The sequence below is a fragment of the Camelus ferus genome, chromosome 25 (assembly GCF_009834535.1).
Source record: "Camelus ferus isolate YT-003-E chromosome 25, BCGSAC_Cfer_1.0, whole genome shotgun sequence".
In the NCBI taxonomy this organism is placed as follows: domain Eukaryota; kingdom Metazoa; phylum Chordata; class Mammalia; order Artiodactyla; family Camelidae; genus Camelus; species Camelus ferus.
In genome coordinates, this window is record NC_045720.1 from 30459947 (window position 1) to 30485162 (window position 25216).

Below are 25216 nucleotides of genomic sequence, written 5' to 3' on the forward strand. Positions count from 1 at the left end.
TGGAGATCAGCTAAATTTTCCTTAGATGATTTTTTTTCCAATCAGTAATTATTATTTTTCTTTGGCTTTTTAAAGTCATGAGATATCAATTTTTGTTAGCTTTGTATAGCACTGACATAACTGTATGTAACCACACCTGCATAGCTAAAGACTGAGGGATGATATTCCTTTGCTAAACACATCTGGTGGTAGACTTCAACCAAAAAAGAAGAGGTAGAGACTGATTAAGTGCATTGGAGTAGGAAAAGTAAAACAACCATATAGAAAAGCCTGTCATCACAGGATATGTACTGTATAGCACAATGACTGACTCTTATCCACATCAGGGGTTGCACTGGTTACCTGGTAAGCAGTTATTCATAGCCAGATATAGCTAAATCAAATACATAGCCAAATCAAATAGATGCCTCCTTATTAAGAATATTAATAATAATAACTTTAAAAAATTATGGATGAACATCCTTTGGCTTTTTGCATAAACGTAACACACTTAACTGATGTCCTTAGCAAAAATTTCTGGAATCATGTAGTAGGTTGTATGGTGGCCCTCAAAAAGATATGTTCACACTCTATAATCTCTGGAACCTGTGAATGATACCTTATTTGGAAAAAGGAGTCTTTGCAGATGTAATTAAGGATCTTGAGATGAGGAGATCATCCCAAATTATGAGTGGGTCCAAAATTCAGTAAGTTGTCCTTATAAGGGAAAGCAGAGGGAAACAGACAGGCAGAAGAGGGGAAGATACCCAGAAGAAGAGGAGGCAGTGTGACCATGGAGGCAGATGGGAGTGATGTGGCCATAAGCCAATGAATGCTTCTAATCACCAGAAGCTGGAAGAGGCAAAGAACAGATTCTCCAGTGTAACCCCAAAAGGGATCATAACCCTGCTGGATTTGGGGCTTTCAGCCTCCAGAACTGTGAGAAAATACATTTCTGTTGTCTTAAGCCACCCACTTAGTGGTAATTTGTTACAGGAAGCTAATATGCAGTCAAAAGTCTTTTTAGTAAGCCAAAGATATGTGTTTATCTTTGTTTTATATCATGCATTGTGACTATCAGAGACTAGACATCCCTTCCGTTAGAATTCTAATCCTTTCTTAGAAATATCAGAGGAAGTGTCTTAATACCCTCAAGTCTGAATAGGCCTAAGAAATAGTTTGTATCATTTAAGATACATTGTTATTGTCTCTCCTGTCATTCTTCCACTCTTCCCAATTTCCCCCTTATTTGATTTTTGACTTCTTAAGATATAGTTTATATTTAAGGGAGAGGATGACTGCCACCTTTGCTGTCTCCTTTACTGGATCCTCCTCTTCTTTCCTATATCTTAATGTTGGAATGCCACAGGGCTCAGTCCTTAACCCTTCTTTAGTTACTCCTTTGGGGATTTCATCCATGTTCATGATTTTACACACCATCCAAATAACAAGTCTTCCCAAAATTATATCTCTAGGCCAGACTTTTTCCCTGAACTCTCCAGGTTTGTCATATGGTTATTTGGGTGTACATTCTCACCTAAGATACAAAAAGCATTTCAGACTTAAATGTCTGGAAATGAACCCCTACTCTCTGCTCCTCCCTAAAACTTCTTTTCACAGCCTTCTCCATTTCAAAGGATAGCAGTTTCAACCTTCTGGTTAATCAGACCAAAATTGTCTAGGAATCCATCAGGAAGTCCCATCAGTTTTACCTTCAAAACATGCATCAAAACCCAGAAATAAACCCATGCACTTATGGTCAATTAATCTATGACAAAGGAGGCAAGAATATACAGTGGAGAAAAGATAGTCTTTTCTATAAGTGGTGCTGGGAAAACTGGACAGGAACATGTAAAAGAATGAGATTAGGACATTCTATAAGACCATAAACAAAAATAAATTCAAAATAGATTAAAGACCTAAGTGTAAGACCAGAAACCATAAAAGTTGTAGAGGAAAACATAAGCAGAACACTCTTGGACATAAGTTGTTGCAATATTTTAGGGGTCTGTTTCCTGTGGCAAAGGAAATAAAAGCAAAAATAAACAAATGAGACCTATTTAAACTTAAAAGCTTTTGCAATACCAAAACCAGGCAAAGACACTACAAAAAAAAAAAAGAGAATTATAGGCCAATATCACTGATGAGCATAGACGCCAAAATCCTCACCAAAATTTTAGCAAATAGAATCCAACAACACATAAAAAAGGTTATACATCATGACCAAGTGGGGTTCATCCCAGGGACACAAGGGTGGTTCAACAAACGCAAATCAATCAATGTAATACATCACATCAACAAGAGAAAGGACAAAAACCACATGATCATCTCAATCGATGCAGAAAAAGCATTTGATAAAATTCAACACCCATTTATGATAAAAAAAACTCTCGCCAAACTGGGTATAGAGGGAACATATCTCAACATAATAAAAGCTATATATGACAAACCTACAGCCAGCATAGTACTCAACGGTGAAAAACTCAAAAGCTTCCCACTAAAATCTAGGACAAGACAAGGATGCCCACTATCACCACTCCTATTCAACATAGTCCTGGAAGTCCTAGCCACAGCAGTCAGGCCAGAGAGAGAAATAAAAGGGATCCAAATTGGAAAAGAAGAGGTAAAAGTGTCACTATATGCCGACGACATGTTACTATATATAGAAAACCCTAAAAGGTCCACACAAAAACTACTAGAGCTGATTGAAGAATTCAGCAAGGTAGCAGGTTACAAAATTAACGTTCAAAAATCAGTTGCATTTCTTTACACTAACAATGAATCAACAGAAAAAGAAAGTAAAGAAACAATCCTCTTTAAAATAGCACCCAAAGTAATAAAATATCTGGGAATAAATCCAACTAAGGAGGTGAAAGAATATTACACAGAAAACTATAAACCATTGATGAAGGAAATTAAAGAAGGCTTTAAAAAATGGAAAGATATCCCATGCTCTTGGATTGGAAGAATCAATATTGTTAAAATGGTCACACTGCCCAAGGCAATCTACAGATTTAATGCAATCCCTATCAAATTACCCAGGACATATTTCACAGAACTAGAACAAATCATAATAAAATTTATATGGAACCATCAAAGACCTAGAATTGCCAAAGCATTACTGAAGAGAAAGAAAGAAGCTGGAGGAATAACTCTCCCAGACTTCAGACAATACTATAGAGCTACAGTCATCAAGACAGCATGGTATTGGTACAAAAACAGACATATAGGCCAATGGAACAGAATAGAGAGCCCAGAAATGAACCCACAAACTTTTGGTCAACTAATCTTCGACAAAGGAGGCAAGAATATACAATGGAATAAAGACAGTCTCTTCAGCAAATGGTGTTGGGAAAACTAGACAGCAGCATGTAAAACAGTGAAGCTAGAACACTCCCTTCCACCATATACAAAAATCAACTCAAAATGGATCAAAGACTTAAACATAAGACAAGATACAATAAACCTCCTAGAGGAAAACATAGGCAAGACATTATCTGACATACATTTCAAAAATTTTCTCCCAGAAGAAATAAAAGCAAGAATAAACAAATGGGACCTAATGAAACTTACAAGCTTCTGCACAGCAAAGGAAACGATAAGTAAAACAAGAAGACAACCTACAGAATGGGAGAAAATTTTTGCAAATGAAACCGACAAAGGCTTGATCTCTAGAATATATAAGCAGCTCATACGACTCAATAAGAAAAAAATAAACAACCCAATCCAAAAATGGGCAGAAGACCTAAACAAGCAATTCTCCAAGGAAGACATACAAATGATCAAAAGGCACATGAAAAAATGCTCAATATCACTAATTATCAGAGAAATGCAAATCAAAACTACAATGAGGTATCATCTCACACCAATCAGAATGGCCGTCATTCAAAAATCCACAAATGACAAATGCTGGAGAGGCTGTGGAGAAAAGGGAACCCTCCTACACTGCTGGTGGAAATGCAGTTTGGTGCAGTCACTGTGGAAAACAGTGTGGAGATTCCTCAAAAGACTAGGAATAGACTTACCATATGACCCAGGAATCCCACTCCTGGGCTTGTATCCAGAAGGAACCCTACTTCAGGATGACACTTGCATCCCCATGTTCATAGCAGCACTATTTACAATAGCCAAAACATGGAAACAGCCTAAATGTCCATCAACAGGTGACTGGATAAAGAAGATGTGGTATATTTATACAATGGAATACTACTCAGCCATAAAAACCGACAACATAATGCCATTTGCAGCAACATGGATGCTCCTGGAGAATGTCATTCTAAGTGAAGTAAGCCAGAAAGAGAAAGAAAAATACCATATGAGATTGCTTATATGTGGAATCTAAAAAACAAAAACAAAAACAAACAAAAACAAAGCATAAATACAGGACAGAAATAGACTCATAGACAGAATACAGACTTGTGGTTGCCGGGGGGCGGAGGGTGGGAAGGGATAGACTGGGATTTCAAAATTGTAGAATAGATAAACAAGATTATACTGTATAACCCAGGGAAATATACACAAAATGTTATGGTAGCTCACAGAGAAAAAAATGTGACGATGAGTGTGTATATGTCCATGTATGATTGAAAAATTGTGCTGAACACTGGAATTTGACACAACATTGTAGAGTGATTATAAATCAATAAAAAATGTTTAAAAAAAAGCTTTTGCACAGCAAAAGAAACTATAACAAAACAAAAAGACAACCTATTGAATGGGAGAAAATATTTGCAAGTGATATGACTGATAAGGGGGTTAATATCCAACATGTATAAACAGCTCATACAACTAACATCAACAAAACAACCTGATTGAAAAATGGGTAGAAGACCTGAGTAGACATTTTTCCAAAGAGGAAATGCAGATGGCCTACAGGCACAGGAAAATACACGCAGCATAGCTAATCAACAGGTAAATGCAAATCAGAGCCACAATGAGATATCACTTCACACCTGTCAGAATGGCTATCATCAAAAAGACTACAAATAACAAGTGTTGGCAAGGGTTTGGGGAAAAGGGAGCCCCCATACACTGTTGGTGGGAATATAAATTGGAGCAGCCACTGTGGAAAATAGTATGGATGTTTCTCAAAACTAAAAATAGAACTACCATATGATCCAACAATTTCACTCCTGGGTATGTATCCATGAAAAACAAACACTAATTTGATGTGATACATGCACCCCAATGTTCATAGCAGTATTATTTACAATTGCCAAGATTTGGAAGCAGCCTAAATGTCCATCAGCTGATGAATGGATAAAGAAGATGTGGTGTATATCTATAGTGAAATACTGCTCAACCGTAAAAAAGAATGAAAATTTTCCTTTTGCTGCTACATGGATGGACTTGGAGGGCATTGCGCTAAGTGAAATAAATCAGAGGAAGGCAAATACCTGATATCATATGTGGAGTCTAAAAAAATACAACAAACTAGTGAATATAACAAAAAAGAAGCAGATTCACAGATGCCGAGAACAAACTGGTGGTTACCAGTGGAGAGATAGAAGAGGGGAGGGGCAATATTGGGTAAAAGATAAAGAGGTACAAACTATTAGGTATAAAATAAGCTACAAGGATATGTTGTACAACACAGGCAATATAGTCAATATTTTATAATAGCTATAAATGGAGTATAACCTTTAAAAATTGTGAATCACTATATTGTGCACCTGTAGCATATAGTATTGTACATCAACTACACTTCAATTAAAAATAATAATAAAAAGATGCATCAAAACATATCCTTATGCCCATCATCATCTCTCTCCTAGAGTATTACAGTAGCCTTTAAACTGTTCTCCATGTCACTACCTTACGTCTTCCTTCCCATTCTATTCTTAACAGCAGAATTATCCTTTTAAATTACCTAAATTCTAAATTATCTCTGTTTAGAAGCCCCCCAAATGTTTTCGCATCTTACTTAAAATAAAAACCAGAGTTCTTACAGTGGCTTGTGACTCCCTGTGCAACCTGGCTCCAAAACATTCTGACCTAAATCATATATTCTTTGTCTTGCTCATTTCCCTTTGGCCACATTCTGGCCCCTAGCTCTTCCTTAAACATATCAGGCACATTTCCACCGTAGGGCCTTTGCAGTGGCTGTTGCCTCTACTTTGGATGCTTTTTCCCTAGATTTCCACATGGCTGACTCCCTTACCTTCTGCAAATCTTTGTTTAAATGTAATCTTTTCATTCAGTAAGTTTTGATCACTCTTTAAAAAATTGTAATCAGCATCACACATACACACAATCCTGATCACCTTTACTCTGCTTAACTTCCCCCCACATTCTAGCAAACAGTCAAAATAAAATATTTAGATGACATAGTTAGAAAATTGTAAACTTCTATATGAGTATGAAATAATTTTTCATACTTTAATACTGTAATTACTGACCTAGAATGATTTGTGGAAATAAGACAGGAGTTGGGCCTTGGAAGAAGAGTAGGACTTGAAGCAGAACAGAGAAGATGAAAAAGAGTATTCCAGGCAGAGACAAAGGCGTAGAAAACATCATGGAGGTGAAACTATGTTTTGTTAATATATTTAACAAGTAGATCAGTTGGCTAGATTGTGTTTTATGTAGGGGAACGGTAAGAGACTAAGGTTAGATTGTGAAAGGCTTTGAATGTCATGCAAAGTTTGAGATTTATTTATCTATAGGAAGCAAGTGGAGATTTGTATGCAGAGCTTAACAGAAAGGCCAATGTGATCATTCAGAAACCAGGTGATTAATGAAGGCCTTGTTTAGGAAATAAGATAGTAGAAAGAGAACTTGAGACTTTGGCTCTGCCACGTTAGCTATATGGATAAATCAAATAATCTCTAGAGCAGGACTGCAGTGATGGAAATGTTCTAGACCTGTATTGTCCAATATGATAGCCAGTGGCCACATATGGCTGTAGAGTATTTGGAATGTGACTAGTGCAACTGAGGAATTGAAATTAAAAAAATTTTTAGTTTAAACTTACATAGTTTCATGTAGCGAGTAATGATATATTGAACTGAGTAGCTCTCGACTATAATTTTCTCACTTAAAAATGTTAAGATTAGATTAGAACACTAGTTTCACTAGAAGGATGGGTTCTGCAGCCAGAATGAAGGTGGTGCTGTGTTCTGGGACGAGCAAACACGTGTCTGGCAGGTGCACCTGTGAATGACTAGCATTTATGAAATAGTGCCAGGTTTGTACCCTTTTCATTCTTTGTATCTTCATAACTTATTTGAGATTCACTCTCTTGATTGCTGATTTTTCAAATTTATCTTTAGGTTGATGCCCCCTATAGTTAAATATCTATAGTTGGATTTCTATAGTAAAATGTCTAATGTATCTCATTTAGTAATATGTTTCATGACTTTAGTTAAACCTGTTTTGTTTCTTTTGAATTCTTAATGAGAAAACCATAACAATGATAAACCTTTTGATTGTTTACCTATTGTGTAATTCTTACCTGAATTCTTATGGTTTCTTTATAATATACTTCCTTATTTGTTTTCTTCCCTTATAAAGTTAATATTTCATTTGTTTTTTAGTTTTGGTTTTATTTGAGGGGACGAGTTTAGAGAGAGGCTGTATGAATGCTATGTATCCAAAGGAAAACAGACACATTTTGCTCATTGTGCCTGTTTCCCAAGAGATATTGTTCCTTCTGAGAATTACTCTATAATTTGAAGAAAATTTTATAAATAGCTTTTAGAACTTCTACCAAATAGCCCTTCCAGCCTGTACGCTATCTCCTTATGTACGAACGTCGGAAAATGAAAGAAACACGTAATGTTTTACCCTAACCAGGTTTCCTCTTCCCCAACCCCTCATAGTCTTTAGGAGAAAGAGACAAATGAACTTCCAAAATTGGAGAAGCAGGATACTGCTGTTATCAATACATTTTATTTAAAAAAAAAAAAAAACCCAAAAAAATGGTTAGGACAGAATTAGCCCAAACACTTAATACTTGTAATTGTACAAATAGTGGAATTATTCAGATTAATGATGAAACTTGTAAAATTTAACTTGCAAAGGTAATACTTCAATGGATTTACTAAGACAAAAGAGTATACTAACATTTGAGAGATTTTGGAGATATTTTTTAAAGAACAGAACAAAAATTATCTCAGAAAACAGTAATTATCCACTTTTAACCCTAGAATATGCTCTGTATTATAGCTGTCTATATATTTGTATATTAGAATCATACTCTTTTAGAACTAAAAGACCTTAAACATTATCTCATCCAGCCACTTCAGCTTTCGAATGAGGAAATTGAAATTCAAAAAGTAGACAGACTTGACTAAGATCTCAGACTAGTGTTTCCCTTCTGTTGATCTGTAACAGTGAGTATTTTAACCAGTTCAAAAAAATTTATTGACACCTGGGTATCTTTTTTAAAACCAGTTTTAAAACCTGCATGTCTCTGGACACTCCCTCATACCTGCCGTTTTGCACTATCCTTTTCCTACCATTTCCCTATTGGTATATTGTTTGTTCCTCTGAACAAAGGGTTCCTGGAATGACCTAGTCTAAATGTTTTAAATCTTTTGTATTGGAAAAATGGAACAAATAATGCTTTTTCACTCTGTAGCACCTTATTTTTTGTAGTGGATTGAGTTATTAATATAATTTATAATAAGTGTTATTAAAGCCACAAAGTACCATTCTATTCTACTTCCCAAACAAGAATTGGCTTAAATAGGTAAATGTGGCAGGTGTGTGCTTATGAAGATGTTTAAGAACCCTTTAGGGAGGCTTTGTGGCATATGGGAGTAGTTTATTCTGAACTTTCAGCTTTGTGTTTCTAGGAGATCATAGATACTATCTAAAGGATAGAGCTCAAGATAGTCTGAGTCCTGGTAAGCATTCACTTTCCAAAAAACTTGCTGGAAAGTGATACCTGCCTATGTTAATGATCTGCTGAATTACTTTTACTTCCCCCATTTATAGGAAATTGAGCTGAAATTATTTATTCCCTTTTTAACATTAGACTACTTGTGGTAGGTTTGTAGGTATATAAAGAAGGCTGAAAACATTATTCATATTTACCTTAGATAAATTCATGTACAATAATGATATATTCCAAACTTGCAAGTGGCTAACAATTCTAATTGCATTAGAAAAGCTATTTCAGAGCCAGCAATTTGTTTCAGTTTATTTCTAACCTGAAGCGTGATAATCTTTTCAATAGTTTTGCCCAGTAAATGGTTTAGTTACATTTGTTAACTAAAGGGGAACATTAATGTTCCAGTGTAAAAATAGGCAAAAAAATATGAGTAGATAAATCATTGAAAGATTAAAGAGAGCTGTAAGTATAACAATGTTCCATTTGTTTAATACTGAAAGAGGAAATGAAAGTATTTACTTTTGGTTTTTTTTTTTTTTTTTTGGTCACTTAGAGCTATTGAAATAATATAGGATGTTGATGAGAATTCAGGGAAATAAGTATCTTTCCGGCTGATGGAAACAGAAATTGGAGCAAAACAGTTTTGTAGTTTGTTTCAAGAGCGTATTTTAGAAGTCCATGCCATCTAGATAGCAAGAAATTCATACACCAAGAAGTAACTTACCAAAAGTCAGCAGTAGGTAGAAAGGGAGATCATTATTCAATAAGTGGTGTGAAATAACTGGCTAGCCATTTAGAAAAAAATCAAATTTTGATCGCTACTTATTTCTAATGTGAAAGTAAATTGAAATGGATGAGAGATTTAAGCAATAAATAAATTATAGGAAAAAAAACAGCAAATTTTAAAAATATAATCTTGGAATGAACAAGATAGTTCCAAGACAGATGTAGATCCCAAAGATAATAAAGAGAAAGTTATGTGAATTTGACACACAAAATATTTTGAAATTCCTACACTGGAAAAAAAACATACAAATACAATCTTTAAAAAATAAATGTATTTGACACATAATAGCAAAATTCCTTTATATGTAAATAGATCTTATACATCAATAAAGAAAAGCCTAACAGCAGAATATGAACATGTGGTTAGTTCACAAAAAGTGAAATGTGACTTGTAAACATGGGAGAAAACCAAATATTATATTATAATACCAAATATATAGTTATTAAAATTTAAATTTTGCCTTATTCATCATCTTCTCTTCACCTCTCAACATAAGCATATATTACTGAAGAAGTTTAATAGCATTTTTTTAATATAAAAGTATTTTAGTAGCATATAAAATAGAAAGCCTTGTTTCTTTTTAGGCTTCACTAGCCACCAGAATTAATGATCAGTAGAAACTCTGCTGGGAATCTCTGTACCTATTCTCTCCTCACACAAACAAAAAATAACTTTATACTTAGCCCTCTTTTCATTTTCTTCAACGGTGCTAGTAAGTATTTTTATATGCTACTTTTATTATATGCATGTTTTGTAGGTGCTAGACATCTTGTGTGTCAGACATCAGTAAAAGAAATTAAAATTAGAAGCTGTAGGTACTCTGCTTTTATTCTTAGTATTTATCTACACAGAATTATTGGATTTTCTTCATATTTTTACCTTTTTGAGCAGTAACAGAAGAAACCTAATTTTAGCTGAGTAACAGGCAAAAGCAGATATTCGAGAGTATAGTGTGATTTTCTCTTGGGAAATAATTTCTTTATTGTCTATGTACTTTTGTTGCCCAGTCTTCTATCTCCACAATACCCTCTCATGAGTCTTAAATCCTTCAGACTCGTGGGTGGCTAGAAGATGCTACTAAAGTGTTTATGGTTAGGAGATGGTTATTGGTTGATATTTTAAATCTGTAATTCTCGAAGTTGTATCATGTCAACATGTCTTATTTATCCTATAGCACTTATGAGATAAAGATTCTTGTATTTTCAGTTTAAAAAGCTGGATGTAGTAGGGTTATATCACTTAATAAGGATTTCACAGCAATAACAAGGTGAAAGCAAAGATGTGAACAGAATCCTCAATTCCTTACTTCCACTTATATGTGTTCTCTACCATAATTTATTTAGCCAATGCTTATTTGGCACCTACTGTAAGTTACACATTGTGTTAGGTACTAGAGATACAGAGCTTGTCTTACATTTCATTTCAACTAACATTTAGTATAGTCCCAGGCTTTGTTAGGTACTTTCAGCACATGTCAATTTCACTTTCTTCTTATAACATCTATTTGAAGTAAGTGGTATCATTTGTATTTTGTAGTGGAGATCAAAGACTCAGGAGTGTACTTTATCTAGGATTTTATAACTAATACTGGCTGGCCAGGTCTTGACTCCCAAATTCTCTTCTTTATACATCCAGACTGGATGTTTTTTATTAGCCCCTCGGGCTTTACTCCTAACCCTTCCCTACCTTGCTCTGCCTTCCCAGAAGGGGTTGATCTCTAAGGACTGCCTCACTTGGGCTACTTTGTTGATTTCTCATTGGATTTATGTGAAGCACTGGCAGATACTGAATAGCCCTTCAGTTAGCTCTTTGAAAATGCTTTTTTTTTTTTTTTTTTTTTTTTTTGCCGGGACCTTGACTGATACATACAGCTTTTATTAAAAAATGGGCTACTGTTCGTATGGATTTGAGCCTTCTGACTGTGCTTATGTATCCTGTGTTTAAAACTTGAGCATTTAAAATCTGAAACACATTTTCACTTAAAACAATATTGTAATTGTTGGTTAGATACTTCACATGAAATGGTCAACTTCTGTAATTTTTATGAAATATGAAAAAATAGAATGCTGCCAAGTTAGATGTATTTTATGATGAGTTAATACAAAGTTACCAGCACTTCTACTAAACCTATGGTCCACAAAGTTTTGATATGTGTGGTAGAAATACTTTTGTTTTGAGTTATTCTTATTTCTTAATTTCACACATATTCCTAAAGAGGTACAAAAAAGTACGAATCAAGAGATCTTGACTTTAAAGAGATGTAAGCACTATGGACTAGAGAAGGTCAGGTAAGCAGATTCAGGTCTTTGTCCTTAATACCAATCTCAGGTGCTGCTCTTCAATTGAAGTACATTGAGTGGGGCTTCTTTGCCAGTGATTAAAAACTAATTCTCCAATCAGTTTCTTCAGGGGGATGAAAGTGTGTAACAGCAGTTGGCAGTCTTGGTTACTTGCTGGAGTTGTGCTAGACTGGGAAAGAGGGGAAGAAAGACATTTCTCATATTTCACTTAGCAGGTGACTGAAATTTCTTGTGACATTGGTGTTAGAGAATTGCCTCCTTTATGATTTTAGATACTTAGTTGAAAATACATAATATGGGATCTATTTGTATTTGACCCTCCTTTTCTGTTTCAGTAACTAAATTCTTCTAGCGTTTTTAATTACAGACCCATACTTTTATTTGGGGAGGAAGGTATTCCCACTAAGCCAAACTGAGGTCAACCTCAGTTATCTTTTTCCCCGACCGCTTTTCTTCGTGTTATTAAGGCACTGTATTTTGACAAATTCTTGTGATAGTAAGTCATTTTAAAGAGCTTCCTAAGTTGGGGATTATTAGGAGTTGGATATTTTTCAAATTATATCATTAAGTGTATTTACTGCCTCTTATAATTTATTCCTTCTCTGAAATGGTATGAACTATTTTAGGTTTTTATATATAATTTATCCTGTATTTAATCCAGCAGCCTTCGTATTTGTCTTTGTAAACCCAGTATGAATTAATTGGACTTAAAAAAAAGTAAAACATGTATATGCTTAGGAGGTATGACAATGAAATAACTAGATTGATACTTTCTTGTGGCTATGGAATAGTATCATCACTTTAGTGATATTGTGTCATTTTAAGAAATACTTCTTTGGTATTTATTCACAATGTTTATTTTCATGACACTCACTATCTTGGCTCTGTGTTGTGCTAAAGAAATCACAAATATTCAAGTTCTACCTTTAAAACCTTATTAAAACATTGAAGGTAATCAGGGAAGAAAAACAGTGAAATTTTATCTGAGTTATAAAGCTTGAGTACAGTTTGGTTAGGAGGAGAGAAAAGGGAATAGCTTGAGTGAGGCTTGGAGTTGAGGAATAGTTAAGACCAGCCCTAGATGATATGAAAAAAAGAATTGTCTTTCATTTTCTGAGATAATTTTTGATATCTTCTTAGTTATTAGAAAGGTTGTTTCATGAAGGTGACTGCTGACAAATGACAGTACTGAGACTTAGATATCAGAAGACCTGAATTTGACACCTAATCCTGTCATTTACTAACTCTGTAATATTTACCCTTCTCTGAACTTCAGTTTTCTCATCTATCAGATAGGGATAGTAATACCCATTCCATAGGGCAGTGAGATTTAAATCAAGACACAAATAAAAAGTACTTTAAAACCTCTACTGTCTAGTGATAATATTATATACAACATATTTTCCCTTATTTTTCCAATCAGCAACCCAACTATTTGTTTTAAAATTCAAATAATATTTTTGTCTTAATGGTGAGTGCATTTTTGAGGCAGAACATAACAATAGCACTTACAGATTCATACAGTTGATAGTTTACTTTGAAAAGCTGAATTAAAAAAGAATAGTGCTATATTAAATGATGCAAGTAATAGATTTTTTTCCCCACTGGAGAATGAAATCTGCTTTTTCTAAAAATAAGTAAAGTTCTTGAATCACTGAAAGATTTTTCACATATTTTGTCCTGTTCAGATTGGCAGAATTTCTATAGTGGTTTTTTTTTTAAGTGGTTTATAGTGTAGTCTTAGAAATCCAAGTCAGTTTACTAATTTCTAAAATGTTTATGCAAATAAACAGTTTGATTAAAAACTCTTTGTATGGGTGACCCATATAATCTTAATTTCATGTACCAATAAAATTGTTAGGTTTAGTTCTTTACTTAATACTCTGAATCTCTGGTTGTCCATCTGCAAAATCAGAGTAGTGAAAAAATGTATATGGCTAAAACTTGTAAATTGTAAATCATTGCAAGGAGGAGAAGGGAGATATGGATATGCCTACACTTCAGGGCGGTGGGATGAAATATTGACCGTATCTTCTGAATCTGCTGTTATGTAAGACCTCTTATTTTGCTTTAGCTGGCTTGCAAGATGGCTTCCTCTCTTTTTAAGGTAAATTCTGTAATAGCCTGTAGTTTGCTGTAATGTCTCAAAGACTTCATCTAAATCTGGTAAAAGTTGATTCAAGAGATGTAGTTACAGAGACAAATTTAATGTGTATAGGTTTATAATAATTGGATTTGTGGTAGGTATTTCTTCTCCAGACATACCACATTGAGGATGGAGACGGTGTCTGTCTTGTTCATGGTGATAACCTCAGGTTCAGCACATACTGGGCCAGATTTTAACTCTGAAATTAGGCCAAAGTCCCCTTGATTGAGATAACTCTTCAGTCACATGCTTGCAAACACCTTTTGTGGATTATTTCTACAAAAGATTAGTCACTAAATTATGTGTTTGTTTTTTTTTTTAATGTTTCTCTTATCTCTGTACCATTGGTGGTTAAGTACACCTAACTGTAACCCCATAGGTTGACAATGACTATAAACTGTGTTTTTTTTTTTAAGTGGAACTTTTATTTTTAGTACCTAAAGTAATGAAAAACAAGGAGCCTTGATTTGGAGGCCAAGTCTATATAGAATTCTGTTTTTAAGTCAGAGTGCTTAGCAGTCTCTTTAGTATTAGTAGTTTTTGACCATAGCGTGCAACTAAATTACGGAGAAACATTTTCAGAATATACAAATTCTGGGCTGCAGCCTCATTGATTGGGTAGCTCTAAAGTAGATTATGTTTTTTGTTACTGTTTGTGGGGTTCAGTTAGGTTTTTATTTTTAAACTGTAGGCAATAGAGGCTCATGAAAAAACTATAAACTATGCAGGATGCAGAAAGTGAATACTAAACATTGTTCTCCCAAGGTAGCATTGTTAATGCTTTCTTAACATTTTTCCGAAATTGTGTGTGTACATGTAGGACTGTATGTGTGTGTTTTTTCCACAAATGGGTTCATAGTATAAATAGTACTTTTGCCATTATTATTGTTCACTCGGTACTATATGGAGAGATCTTTCCTTATCATTACACATAAATTGTAGTTGGTTCATTTATTTTTTACCAGTCCCCTATTGGACACTTAATTTATTTCCAGGTTTTGTGTGGGGTTTTTTGCTTTGTTTTGTTTGCTTCTACCAACTGCACTGCTGTGACTTCCTTGCACAATATGTCTTTGCACACTTGTGTCCTTATATTTTTCTGGACGATAAATTTCACGAGGATTGCTATTCAAAGAATAGTTCCATTTTGAAGTTAATAAATAATGCCAAATTGATTCCCCAAAGCTGTGCTGATTTGCAGTCCTCCCAACAGTGAGGTGCTTGCTTCTTCGAGTACACACTCACCAACCCTTTCAACCTTTGTCAGTCTAATGTGTACAAAGATGATATCTAATGTTTGAATTTTCATTTCTGTGGTTGTTATTGTTGTTGAACACTGTTTATCCTATCTTCCTAATTTTTCTAATTCTTTTTCTCCTTATATCTTTACTTATTTTACTATTAGGTTGTACATTTTTTCTTACTAATGTGTATAGTAAGGAAATTTGTTTGTTGTTATATGTGTGTTTTACTAATTTATCATGTCTTTCAACTTTATAGTGTTTTTTATCATATAAAAATAGTAAATTTTTAGTATTCAAATTCATTTATTTTCCTTTGAGGCATATGTGTTTATTGGCACCATATTTTAGAACAGCCTCCTAAGTGGGATGACCATATGTTCTAGTTTGCCCCTGTTATCCTAGTTTAAATATTAACAGCACCTCCATTCATTCTTACCAGGTTCTCATTTGGGTAATAAATTATATGGCTATCAAGTTTCTTAAAGTGTGTATTTTGAGAAAGTCCACAGAGTGATACTCATCAAGTACCACTGGTTTTACATTTTAAGCGATAAATTCTTAGGACAAGATACCCAAGATAGATTCCCAGGGGTCCAGTTCTGGTCTGTGATACATATATTGAACCCTCGAGTACAGAGAGCATTTTGAGATGCAAGAGAAAATATAAAGAAGAAAATACGTATAAAATTTTAATAAAATCTATCATTACACTCTATATTTTCCTCAGAATTAAGGGAGAGTGCTGCAGATGATGGGAAAAATATAAATTGTTGGCCATGAATAGAGTTTGCCTGAGTGAAATGTTTTGCTAGGTTTTGCATTGACAAAATCAGTATGACTTTCTCAAGGATGTGTATGGATATCAGCTCAGGTGGTGGTTGTTGTTTAACCTTTATTTGTGGTATAACAATCATCCAAAGAAGTGCATTAATCGTGAGTTTGTAGGTCAGTGATTTCTCACAAAGTGTACATACCTTTGTAACCACTATACTTGTACCTCCTCGAAAGGTAGCTACAGTCCTGACTTGTAACATCATAGATTAGTTCTGCCTGGTTTTGAATGTTACTTAAATGGAATTATACAGTATCCATCCTTTTGTGTGAAATTCATCCTTGTTTTGTTTGTAGCAGTATTTTGTTCCTTTTCATTGCTTTCTGGTGTCCTAGAGTGTGAATGAATATATCACAATTTATTTATCCATTTTACTACTGAAGGAATGTGGGTTGTGTCCAGTGTTCTGGCTTATTATAACTAGTGCTGCTATGAATATTGTTATGTATATATTTTGATGCATGTGTGCATTCATATCTAGGCGTATAAATTGGGTAATAGAGTATCCATATGTTCATATTTGGTAGATATTGTTTAACAGTTTTCCAAAGTAGTTGTGCCATCTAACACTCCTACCAGCAGTCCACATCTTTGCTGATGTTTGGAAATGTCAGTCTGAATTTTAGCCATCCTGCTGGGTGTGTAGTGGTCTCTCAGTGTAGCTTTAATGTGTATTATGAATGAAATCGAGCACTTCTTCATATTCTTTTGTGAAGTGTCTGTTAATGTCCCTTGTCCATTTTTCTATTGGATTGTCTGCTTGTAAGGATTTGTAAGGATTCTTTCCATATTCTAGATACTGGTTCTTTATTAGTTATGTGTGGCAAATGTCTTCTCCCACTCCCTTAATCTTAATACTGTCTCTTTGTTTTATTATAGTCCTTTTTAACAATCTTTTATTTTATGGTAAGTTCTTTAGTATGTTCCGTTTAAGAAATCTTTTTATTGAAATATTCTCTTCTATTGACTCCTAGAAGCTTTATGATTTTACTTCTCTAAACCATCTGAAATTGACTTTTATGCAGGGGATTAGCTGTAGGTTACAGATTAAGTTCCTTTTGTCTTCTCAGATGGTTACCAGTAAAACAGTATTATGTTGTTTTTGTTTTGTCTTTGACAAGACCATTCTTATTGCTCAGCAGTGTTATTTTTGATAGTAAATCAAGTATCCTTGTGTATATATATGGGACTTTTTTTTCTGGACTGTGTTCTGTTCCATTGGTCTTTATGTCCATGTTTGTGATGTACCACAGTGTCTTCTTAATTTACTATAACATATCTGACAGTGTAAGAGCACACTCCCCCCTCCATACATACACAGTTTGTTCAAGATTATGTAAGCTCTGCTTAACTCTTTGTATTTGTGCATACATTTTATTGTCAATTTTTTTAAAACTCATAAAGGCAATGGGAATCATTGAGGTCTGAGTGTGATAATGATCAAAAGTTTTGTACAAGATTTTAATAAGGTCAGCACAAATCTAGACTCTTTTATTAAGACTAAAGAATGTCCTTGTTATTTCAGCATTGGTCTTATATTCTCTTGTGTGCTACCCAACTGGCCTTATTTTTGTTTTTTTAAAAGCTAAGTGTTAAAGAACATACTTGTTTGAAGTTTCATAGAGAGTTTATAAGTTTATTAAAAAACATTCAGACTAAGAATATAATGAAATAATCTTGGTGTTTTGTTTTCTTTTTTTTTTTTTTTTTTTTTTTTTCAGAACATCTATGATAACAGTTTTCGGTAAATTGAACTTTCTCAAGAATTCTCTGAAGGAACCAAGTAGGATTTTCTAACATCATGACTTAATCTGAATGCAAGAACAAGAAATAAGTTTTATCTCTAAATATAATGAAGGGCTGTGTGTAAACACAGACCCTGACTCAATTCTAATGAGTATTTTAGACATGAGTTTACATCGGCAAATGGGTTCAGATCGAGATCTTCAATCTTCTGCTTCATCTGTGAGCTTGCCTTCAGTCAAAAAGGCACCCAAAAAAAGAAGAATTTCAATAGGCTCTCTGTTTCGGAGGAAAAAGGATAACAAACGTAAATCAAGGGAGCTAAATGGCGGGGTGGATGGAATTGCAAGTATTGAAAGTATACATTCTGAAATGTGTACTGATAAGAACTCCATTTTCTCTACAAATACCTCCTCTGACAATGGATTAACTTCCATCAGCAAACAAATTGGAGACTTTATTGAGTGCCCCTTGTGCCTTTTGCGGCATTCTAAAGACAGATTTCCTGAGATAATGACTTGTCATCATAGATCTTGTGTGGATTGCTTACGACAATATCTAAGGATAGAAATTTCTGAAAGTAGAGTTAATATCAGTTGCCCAGAATGTACTGAACGATTTAATCCCCATGATATTCGCTTGATATTAAGTGATGATGTCTTGATGGAAAAATATGAAGAATTTATGCTAAGACGGTGGCTCGTTGCAGATCCTGATTGTAGGTGGTGTCCAGCTCCAGACTGTGGGTAAGAAGATTTTGTTTGATTTTTCTTGAGTTAATTTTTTTCTCTGTGGATAAAATAAGAATTTGCTCAGCTTTACTCAAAAGAAAAATCTTAACGTGCCAGGTAATTCTTTTCATTGACTAGACAAACATGTATTTGACGTGTACCATGTGTCAAGTACAGGGTTAGACATTAAAAGCAGGAATCTTTTCTTACTCATTTTTATATTGTCTCTGCATCATATATTCACTTAAGAGCATTGTCAGAAGAAAAGGATAAGATGATAGAATATAGGATCTAGTCATGAACAAATTGATGTTCCCCAACTATTTGGAGAACTTTTATTTTGGTATAATAGATGAAATGATCATGTTTGCTTTTGGTAGGGGAGTCAGTTGTATAAACTTAAATGACCTTTTTGAAAGGTACCTTCACATGTGCCTCAGTATGATGTGTTCATGTTGGAATACATAAGTATTGCGAGTATCGAGATCTAGAGGTTATGTAATAACTTCATCTGCCTCAAGTTTTTTTAACTACAAATACCATTTTTCCAATATTTAAAATAAAATAATTTACTTATATTTGATTGTTATGTTAACAGCAGCCCCTGTTTATAGAGCATTTACTATGTACAGTTGTCCAAACTAGGAAGAAACAGTCATATGCTTCTCAAGACTAATGAGAGCCATAAACACTGAATGTGATTTAGCGTAGCATTAGTAAGCCAGAGATTGTAAGTAAGAGTTTGAGAAAATCCAAAACTTCAAGACCACCTGGGTGTAATCAGAGACAAGGCTGGGATGTGAGTTTATAATTTACCAAATGACAATGTCAGGACTCCAATCAAGTTAATTATCAAAAGCTTGTGTAGTAGCAGATTTTCAGATTGCATCTAGTCTATGAATTCCATAATTTTAAATGAGAAAAGTCATCATGCTATTTAACATTTTATGAATTCATTAGTTGTATGAAGGACTCAGAGATTCTGTTCAGTATCAAATTAGTGCTGTGCTCTCCTGTACTGCATGTACTATAACATAAATAACAAAATAATATGTTAGAGATACTATTTAAACTGGGCCAAGATAGACTGTGCTTCCAGGTATATAGTAGAAGCTAACTCTGGGACCCATAAAAGGCTAAACTCTTCAAAGAAAAAGGTGGGGGAAAAACAGGGATAATGAGCAATACCTCTAAATAACTTGAGCGGGAGACAGTATTCTGTCAGACAACAGCTTAGATAAAATTGTATCACTCTTGATCCCTTGGACACCTGCACAATTTTACTTGTGCGAGTGCACATTCATTAGAGTGGATTTCAATTTGAATAGCATATTTTGGGTTAAAAAATTCCTTTTGCAAATCATTATAGCAAATACTCCTATAGTAAGCGTTCAAATAGTAAGAAATATATTGGTTTTAATTTTGAGAAAAAGTGTGATTTTCTGTCTTTCTTGGAACCCCAGGGTAACAGATATTTCACAAGTTTCTTCAAGCATTTAGTAACTTTATAGTGTGCAAATAATGGGACAAATTAAAAGGAGGCATAATTGTCAGAACTTGTGACCAGGAGAGATTGAGAGGATAAATCCAGGAGCACAAGCTTTCTGGTCACTAAACAGGTATATTCTCTCGTGCTGGTTGATGGACCATATCATCATAATGAATAATATCAGTGCTGTTAACCCAATAGAACACAATAGATAGGGCTGACATAGATTCTAGCTTGTATAAGAATTTGATCTGGGGGGAAGCATGCCAAACCAACTGAGAAAGGATTGATGATTCAATATATACAATTGTGAAAATCAGCTATTTGAAGGGAAAAAATTAGATTGTCACCACACATAATAAATCAAAAAATCAAAACAGATTACAGAGGTAAGTTATATAAATAAAATAAAAAATTAGGCTAAAAGAAAATATTAGTGAATGATTAGCTCACCTACTGCATAGTATTTAGGAAAATTGAACACACACTTAACCCTTATAACTTAGAAGATCTACTCCTAGTTAAATACATTAGAGAAACTCTCTACTTGTGTGCCAGGAGACATCTGGTTAGGAGACATGTTTAAGAATGTTCATAATAACAAACAAAAACCCGACAAATGTTCATTCAGTAAAATGGATACATACATTTATTTTCATGGTTACCTCTTGCAAGGAGGAAGAAGCGATATAAACTTTGAGGGGCAATCAGGGGACTTCTGAACTCACAGATAAATAAGATAATCATAAGTTCTGATTTGCCCAGGATAGTTCCAATTCATGCTTATGGTACTGATGTAAGTTTTACCAGCATTACCTTTTTTTCTCAAGTGTTACAGTTTAGTTTGTGTATTAGATGATCACCCTAGTGACACTGTTGTTGTGTGGTAGATGCAGGTGGGTATTTGTTTTATTGTTCTTTATGAATCATTTAGTATATATGACATTTCTCAGTAAATTTTTTCATAATCTCATACTTTGAGGTATTTTGCACATTTTTTTTTCTTTTTGAGACTTCATTGTTTAAAAGTAAAATGGCTTAGTATTCTAAATATTTTGGAGAGGGTAACTTAAGTGTTAAGTATAAAATACCATAAAATAATGGAAACACCTTCATTAATAGATTGTTATTGGGAAGACAACCACTATATTGTCATATAAGTTTAAAAACCCTTGAGTAATTTGGCTATAAATTAATTTTTTTGTTTAGGTGATTATCAATAGTCTTATCTACAAATGACAAAGAAAATATGTTACAGAGATTATTTTTACTTATGTATTTTCATTTATACTTGATTTATGCTGGCTTTGTAAATTGTTAAGAGCATATTTTATATACTTGATTACATTATAGATTTTATGGTTGTGTTATGTAGATGTTACCCAGTAACAAAAAATTTATATGTATACTTTGAAAATATAGAATACTGCATAAGCTGTCGTTAAAAGTTTCAGTTTTACTTGTCATGAGCATGGACAGACCTGACTTTGAATCTCTATCCTATCATGTTGTTATAAGGATTGAAATAAGTCTTTAATGTTATTGCTGGCATAATTCCTAGCACACAGTGAGCTTTTTATAGCTGTTTATCATTCCTTATCTTCATTTCTGAAGTTTTGTTATTATTTTTCTTAAATCAGTCATTCATTCAAATAGTTGATACACCTATGTGCCAGGTACTGGAGATTTTTAATGAAGAAAAGATGAAGATCCCTGCCCTCTTGGAACTTATTAAAATCTTTGGATGTGCGGAGGGAAATTTCTAATTTAAACTCCATTTATTGTTTAAATCTAGCACAAGGAACACTGGTAAATATCTGACTGTTCGGCAGTTATTCATAGCAGTACTTAGGCAGCAGGGCTAGGACCGTAAGTGTGTGTGTAGCATTTTCACCCCTTTTATTATACAGCACACTTGGAAGGTTTCTTTTTTCCTGAAATAAATGTGAAATTGTAAGTTTTCTCCTTTGCATTTGATACTTACCAATATAACCATTTTCCGCATCTGATACCAGTTTTTTTAAACATGTAACACACTTTGAGAAATATTGCCCTTAGCTCAGAGTAGAGAGAAAAACTGACCTGGTTTCTACTTGAGATCTCTGAGGGTTTCTGACCTAATATTCTTTTCTCAGGGCCAGGGCAGATTAAGCTAGTTTAAAGGACAGTACGTATTTCTAAAAACCCCTCTTGAGAAGGGGCCTAGAAGGCCAAACCTGTGTGCTGTGATTTAACCAGGGTGAAGTTAGCTAGACTGTTTCTAGAACATGCTGATGCACACAGGTTCAGAGGAAAGTCTGGCTATGGCTGGGGAGAAGAACTAGGGTGAGGGGCATGTGGGAGGGGAAGCATAAAACTTGTCTTGGATAAAAGTATCTGATTACTTTCTGCCTAGTGGTCCTAGTTTGTACGTTGTCTAGGAAGATAGCTAAAAATTGGCATTCTGGTTTCTGTCATCACTTGTTTTAATTGGCTAAGACCACCCTTCTGCTAGCACACATTATCCCTGTCATCTCATGCAAGTGCTTCTGACTTTGCTGGGGAGCTTTGATTATGCAAGGGCATTAATTATACTAGAATATAATTAATGATTTCATGTCTGTGAGCCTCTCAAGAGCAAAAAAAAAGTATTTTTTCCTTGTAACCATAAGTTAACTCCCTGCTTAATAAAGAATTGTCGAATGAACAAATCTGACTATATGCCATTAATATGTCATATATCTTAGGAACAGTTAACAAACCATTTAAAGCAGTGTGCTCAACTGTAATCAGGTATGTTTAACTTTGAGCTAATTTGCTGACACTTAAATGACTAAATAATAACTTATTCTGGTGGAAGATAGAATTCACAGTGGAGTTTAAAAAATGGCACTATAGGCTTAGGAACTAAATAATGTGTATTTTTAGAATGTTTTTCTTTCCATATGACTGTCATTCCCATCCTACAAAGAAGGGTTTTAGCCATAACTTGCCCATCTTTTGACATGCCGGAAATGCTCTTGTAGGCTAACCTTTTAGAAATTTTATTCAGAGAACAGATCCAACTTTGATTTTCTCCCAAGGGAACAAGTACGTGTGTCTTAGAAAACAAGAACCAGATTGATAATGTAAGACACAGGAAACGTATCTGCTTTCTCTAATTAGTTAGCTAAAGAAGTTAGCTTTAGGTATATATGCAAAATGGCTTCCACCCCTAAACTAGACAGACTTCTGCAAATAGTCTGGGATAATTCTCTGTAACTGTAGGATTCTCCTGCAGCATGTAGTGGGGAGCAGAGCAGAATGTATCTTCTCTGGGAAAGCAGATCCTGAAAGAGAGAACCAGGAGATGAGCCTCACTTTGTCTAGACCGTCTCTCAAATATAGTCAATCAAACAAGTCACTCCTTTTCCACTGGAGTAATAGTAACTTCTTGCTAGTGGAAACATGAGCCTGTTGATTTGGATATAAAACTTGACTTTCCCCCTTAACTGGATCAAATAATTTTGATATTTCTGATTATATTTTCTTTGTTCTTTAAAGGTTGTGTTAAAGCTTTGTGCTTTTGGAAAAAAAAGTTATCGGGACTCCTGGATAATCTTTTATTCTTGTTTCTCGTTTTTTAATTAAAATTTTTATTGAGACTGTTAGGTATTTCTTAGGATTACATTTCATGTTAGTTATAGGTTGTTCTTCTTGCTTGTGTCTTCATAAGGAATTTGCTCTGGGCCGAATATACTGTTCTAGTTGTTATCCCTGCTTCCTCAGTGCTAATTGGTAGGACTGTAGTACTGCGAAGCACTCCCAGAATATAGAAGTCATGGTCCAATAAATTTGGGAAATAATGTTTACCATATATGTACACTCTGTATGTAACATTGGTATATTAAAAGTTATTTTAGCAAATCCTGTAGTAAGTAAACAAACAAAAAAGCACTTTAATTTTGCTTACCATGTCCCTAACTTGACCATTGAGTTCTTCCTTAGTCTGGGTCACCTATTAACAATCCAGAGAATAGAAAATATTTCTCGAAAAACTGCCTTATTTCAGTCCCTTCCTATTTCCCCACTTTCTTCCTATCCCTCCACTCCTGCTAAGTAGGAAGGTTTAAGCATTTCAGGTAGCTAGAGCCCTCCAGCTGAAGAATAGAGACAGAAAGTAAGACTTGAGTTAAACAAGGGGTCATAGAAGGAAATGGAACTATCTTCTAAACCAAGGTTTGGGTACTGGTTAAGCCAGAGATAGTTAGTTAGTTAGTTAGTATTATTCAGTTATTTCTGTGACCTTCTTCTGAGCCTATTCTTTTCCCAAATAGTAATGCACCAGAGCAGAGAGACTCCTGAAATTTTTCTTTAAAGCAAATATTTTGTGTTTAATTTAATTTTATTATTTATTTCCATTATAATTTGAGAGCTATTTTTCAGTGGAAAATAAATTTGGCTCCCACACAGTGAAAGTCACTTTCAAGAGTCCTAACATTTTGTTTTCAAAATATATGAATGCTATGTACATTTAATTCCTTGATGTATTACAGAATGTGCCTAACACGGTTATTATTAGGATTGAGTATGTATAAGAATGGAACACTTACATAATAAGCACTCAACAACTGTTTGCATAAGAATAAACTTCTAGACAAACTACCTTAACTTTTGTAGTTATAAATATACACATTTGTGAAAATATTTGGTTAGTACTATTAAATATAATCCTATTTTTCTTTGGAATTTGCTCAGATTGAATGGGACTAAATTGTTTAGCTCTGGGGTATGGTATCTTAGCTTTTCTATTACTAAGTACTGTGAAGTAGCATAAAACAAGTTTGATGTACTGTAACATTTGAGTATATATGATATGCTGTGAACTAATTCTCTTCCTCTCTCCCACCTGTCCTCTCCTCTCTTTCGCTGTCTTCCTCCCTCCCTGCACGCATGTGTGTGCACACACAAACACATGTGTTGTGTGTTTTTATTATTCCAGTTTTTGAGATGCATCAAAACCTAAATTTTCAGCAAAAGCGAAGTGGCCATATGTTAATTGATACTCATCCAAGGCTAAAGTCAAATATCATCAATTTGACTGATGTGATGAACTTCTGGGATACAAGAATAAATATAAAATTTCAAGAAATATTTTTATAAAATTAGTG

General features: G+C 34.2%; 1 protein-coding gene and 1 long non-coding RNA gene across 6 annotated transcripts in view; one reads left to right on the plus strand and one right to left on the minus strand.

Moving 5' to 3' along the window:
• Window positions 1–23367, minus strand: LOC116659899. The gene is made up of 3 exons (XR_004315272.1): window positions 23017–23367; window positions 7113–7118; window positions 1–10 (listed from the first exon to the last, which is right to left on the minus strand). It is a non-coding gene; the product is annotated as an uncharacterized LOC116659899 (long non-coding RNA).
• RNF19A (ring finger protein 19A, RBR E3 ubiquitin protein ligase) overlaps window positions 1–25216 on the plus strand; it is a 50633-nt gene that overhangs the window by 3084 nt on the left and 22333 nt on the right. For 4 of the 5 annotated variants that reach the window (XM_032468185.1, XM_032468186.1, XM_032468188.1 and 1 more), the window contains one exon: window positions 17846–18613. The exons of the other annotated variant lie outside the window; for it this stretch is intronic. In XM_032468185.1, the coding sequence (XP_032324076.1) occupies window positions 17940–18613 (674 nt within the window). In that variant the 5' untranslated portion in view covers window positions 17846–17939. The remainder of the gene's footprint in view (window positions 1–17845; window positions 18614–25216) is intronic. 5 annotated transcript variants of the gene reach the window in all.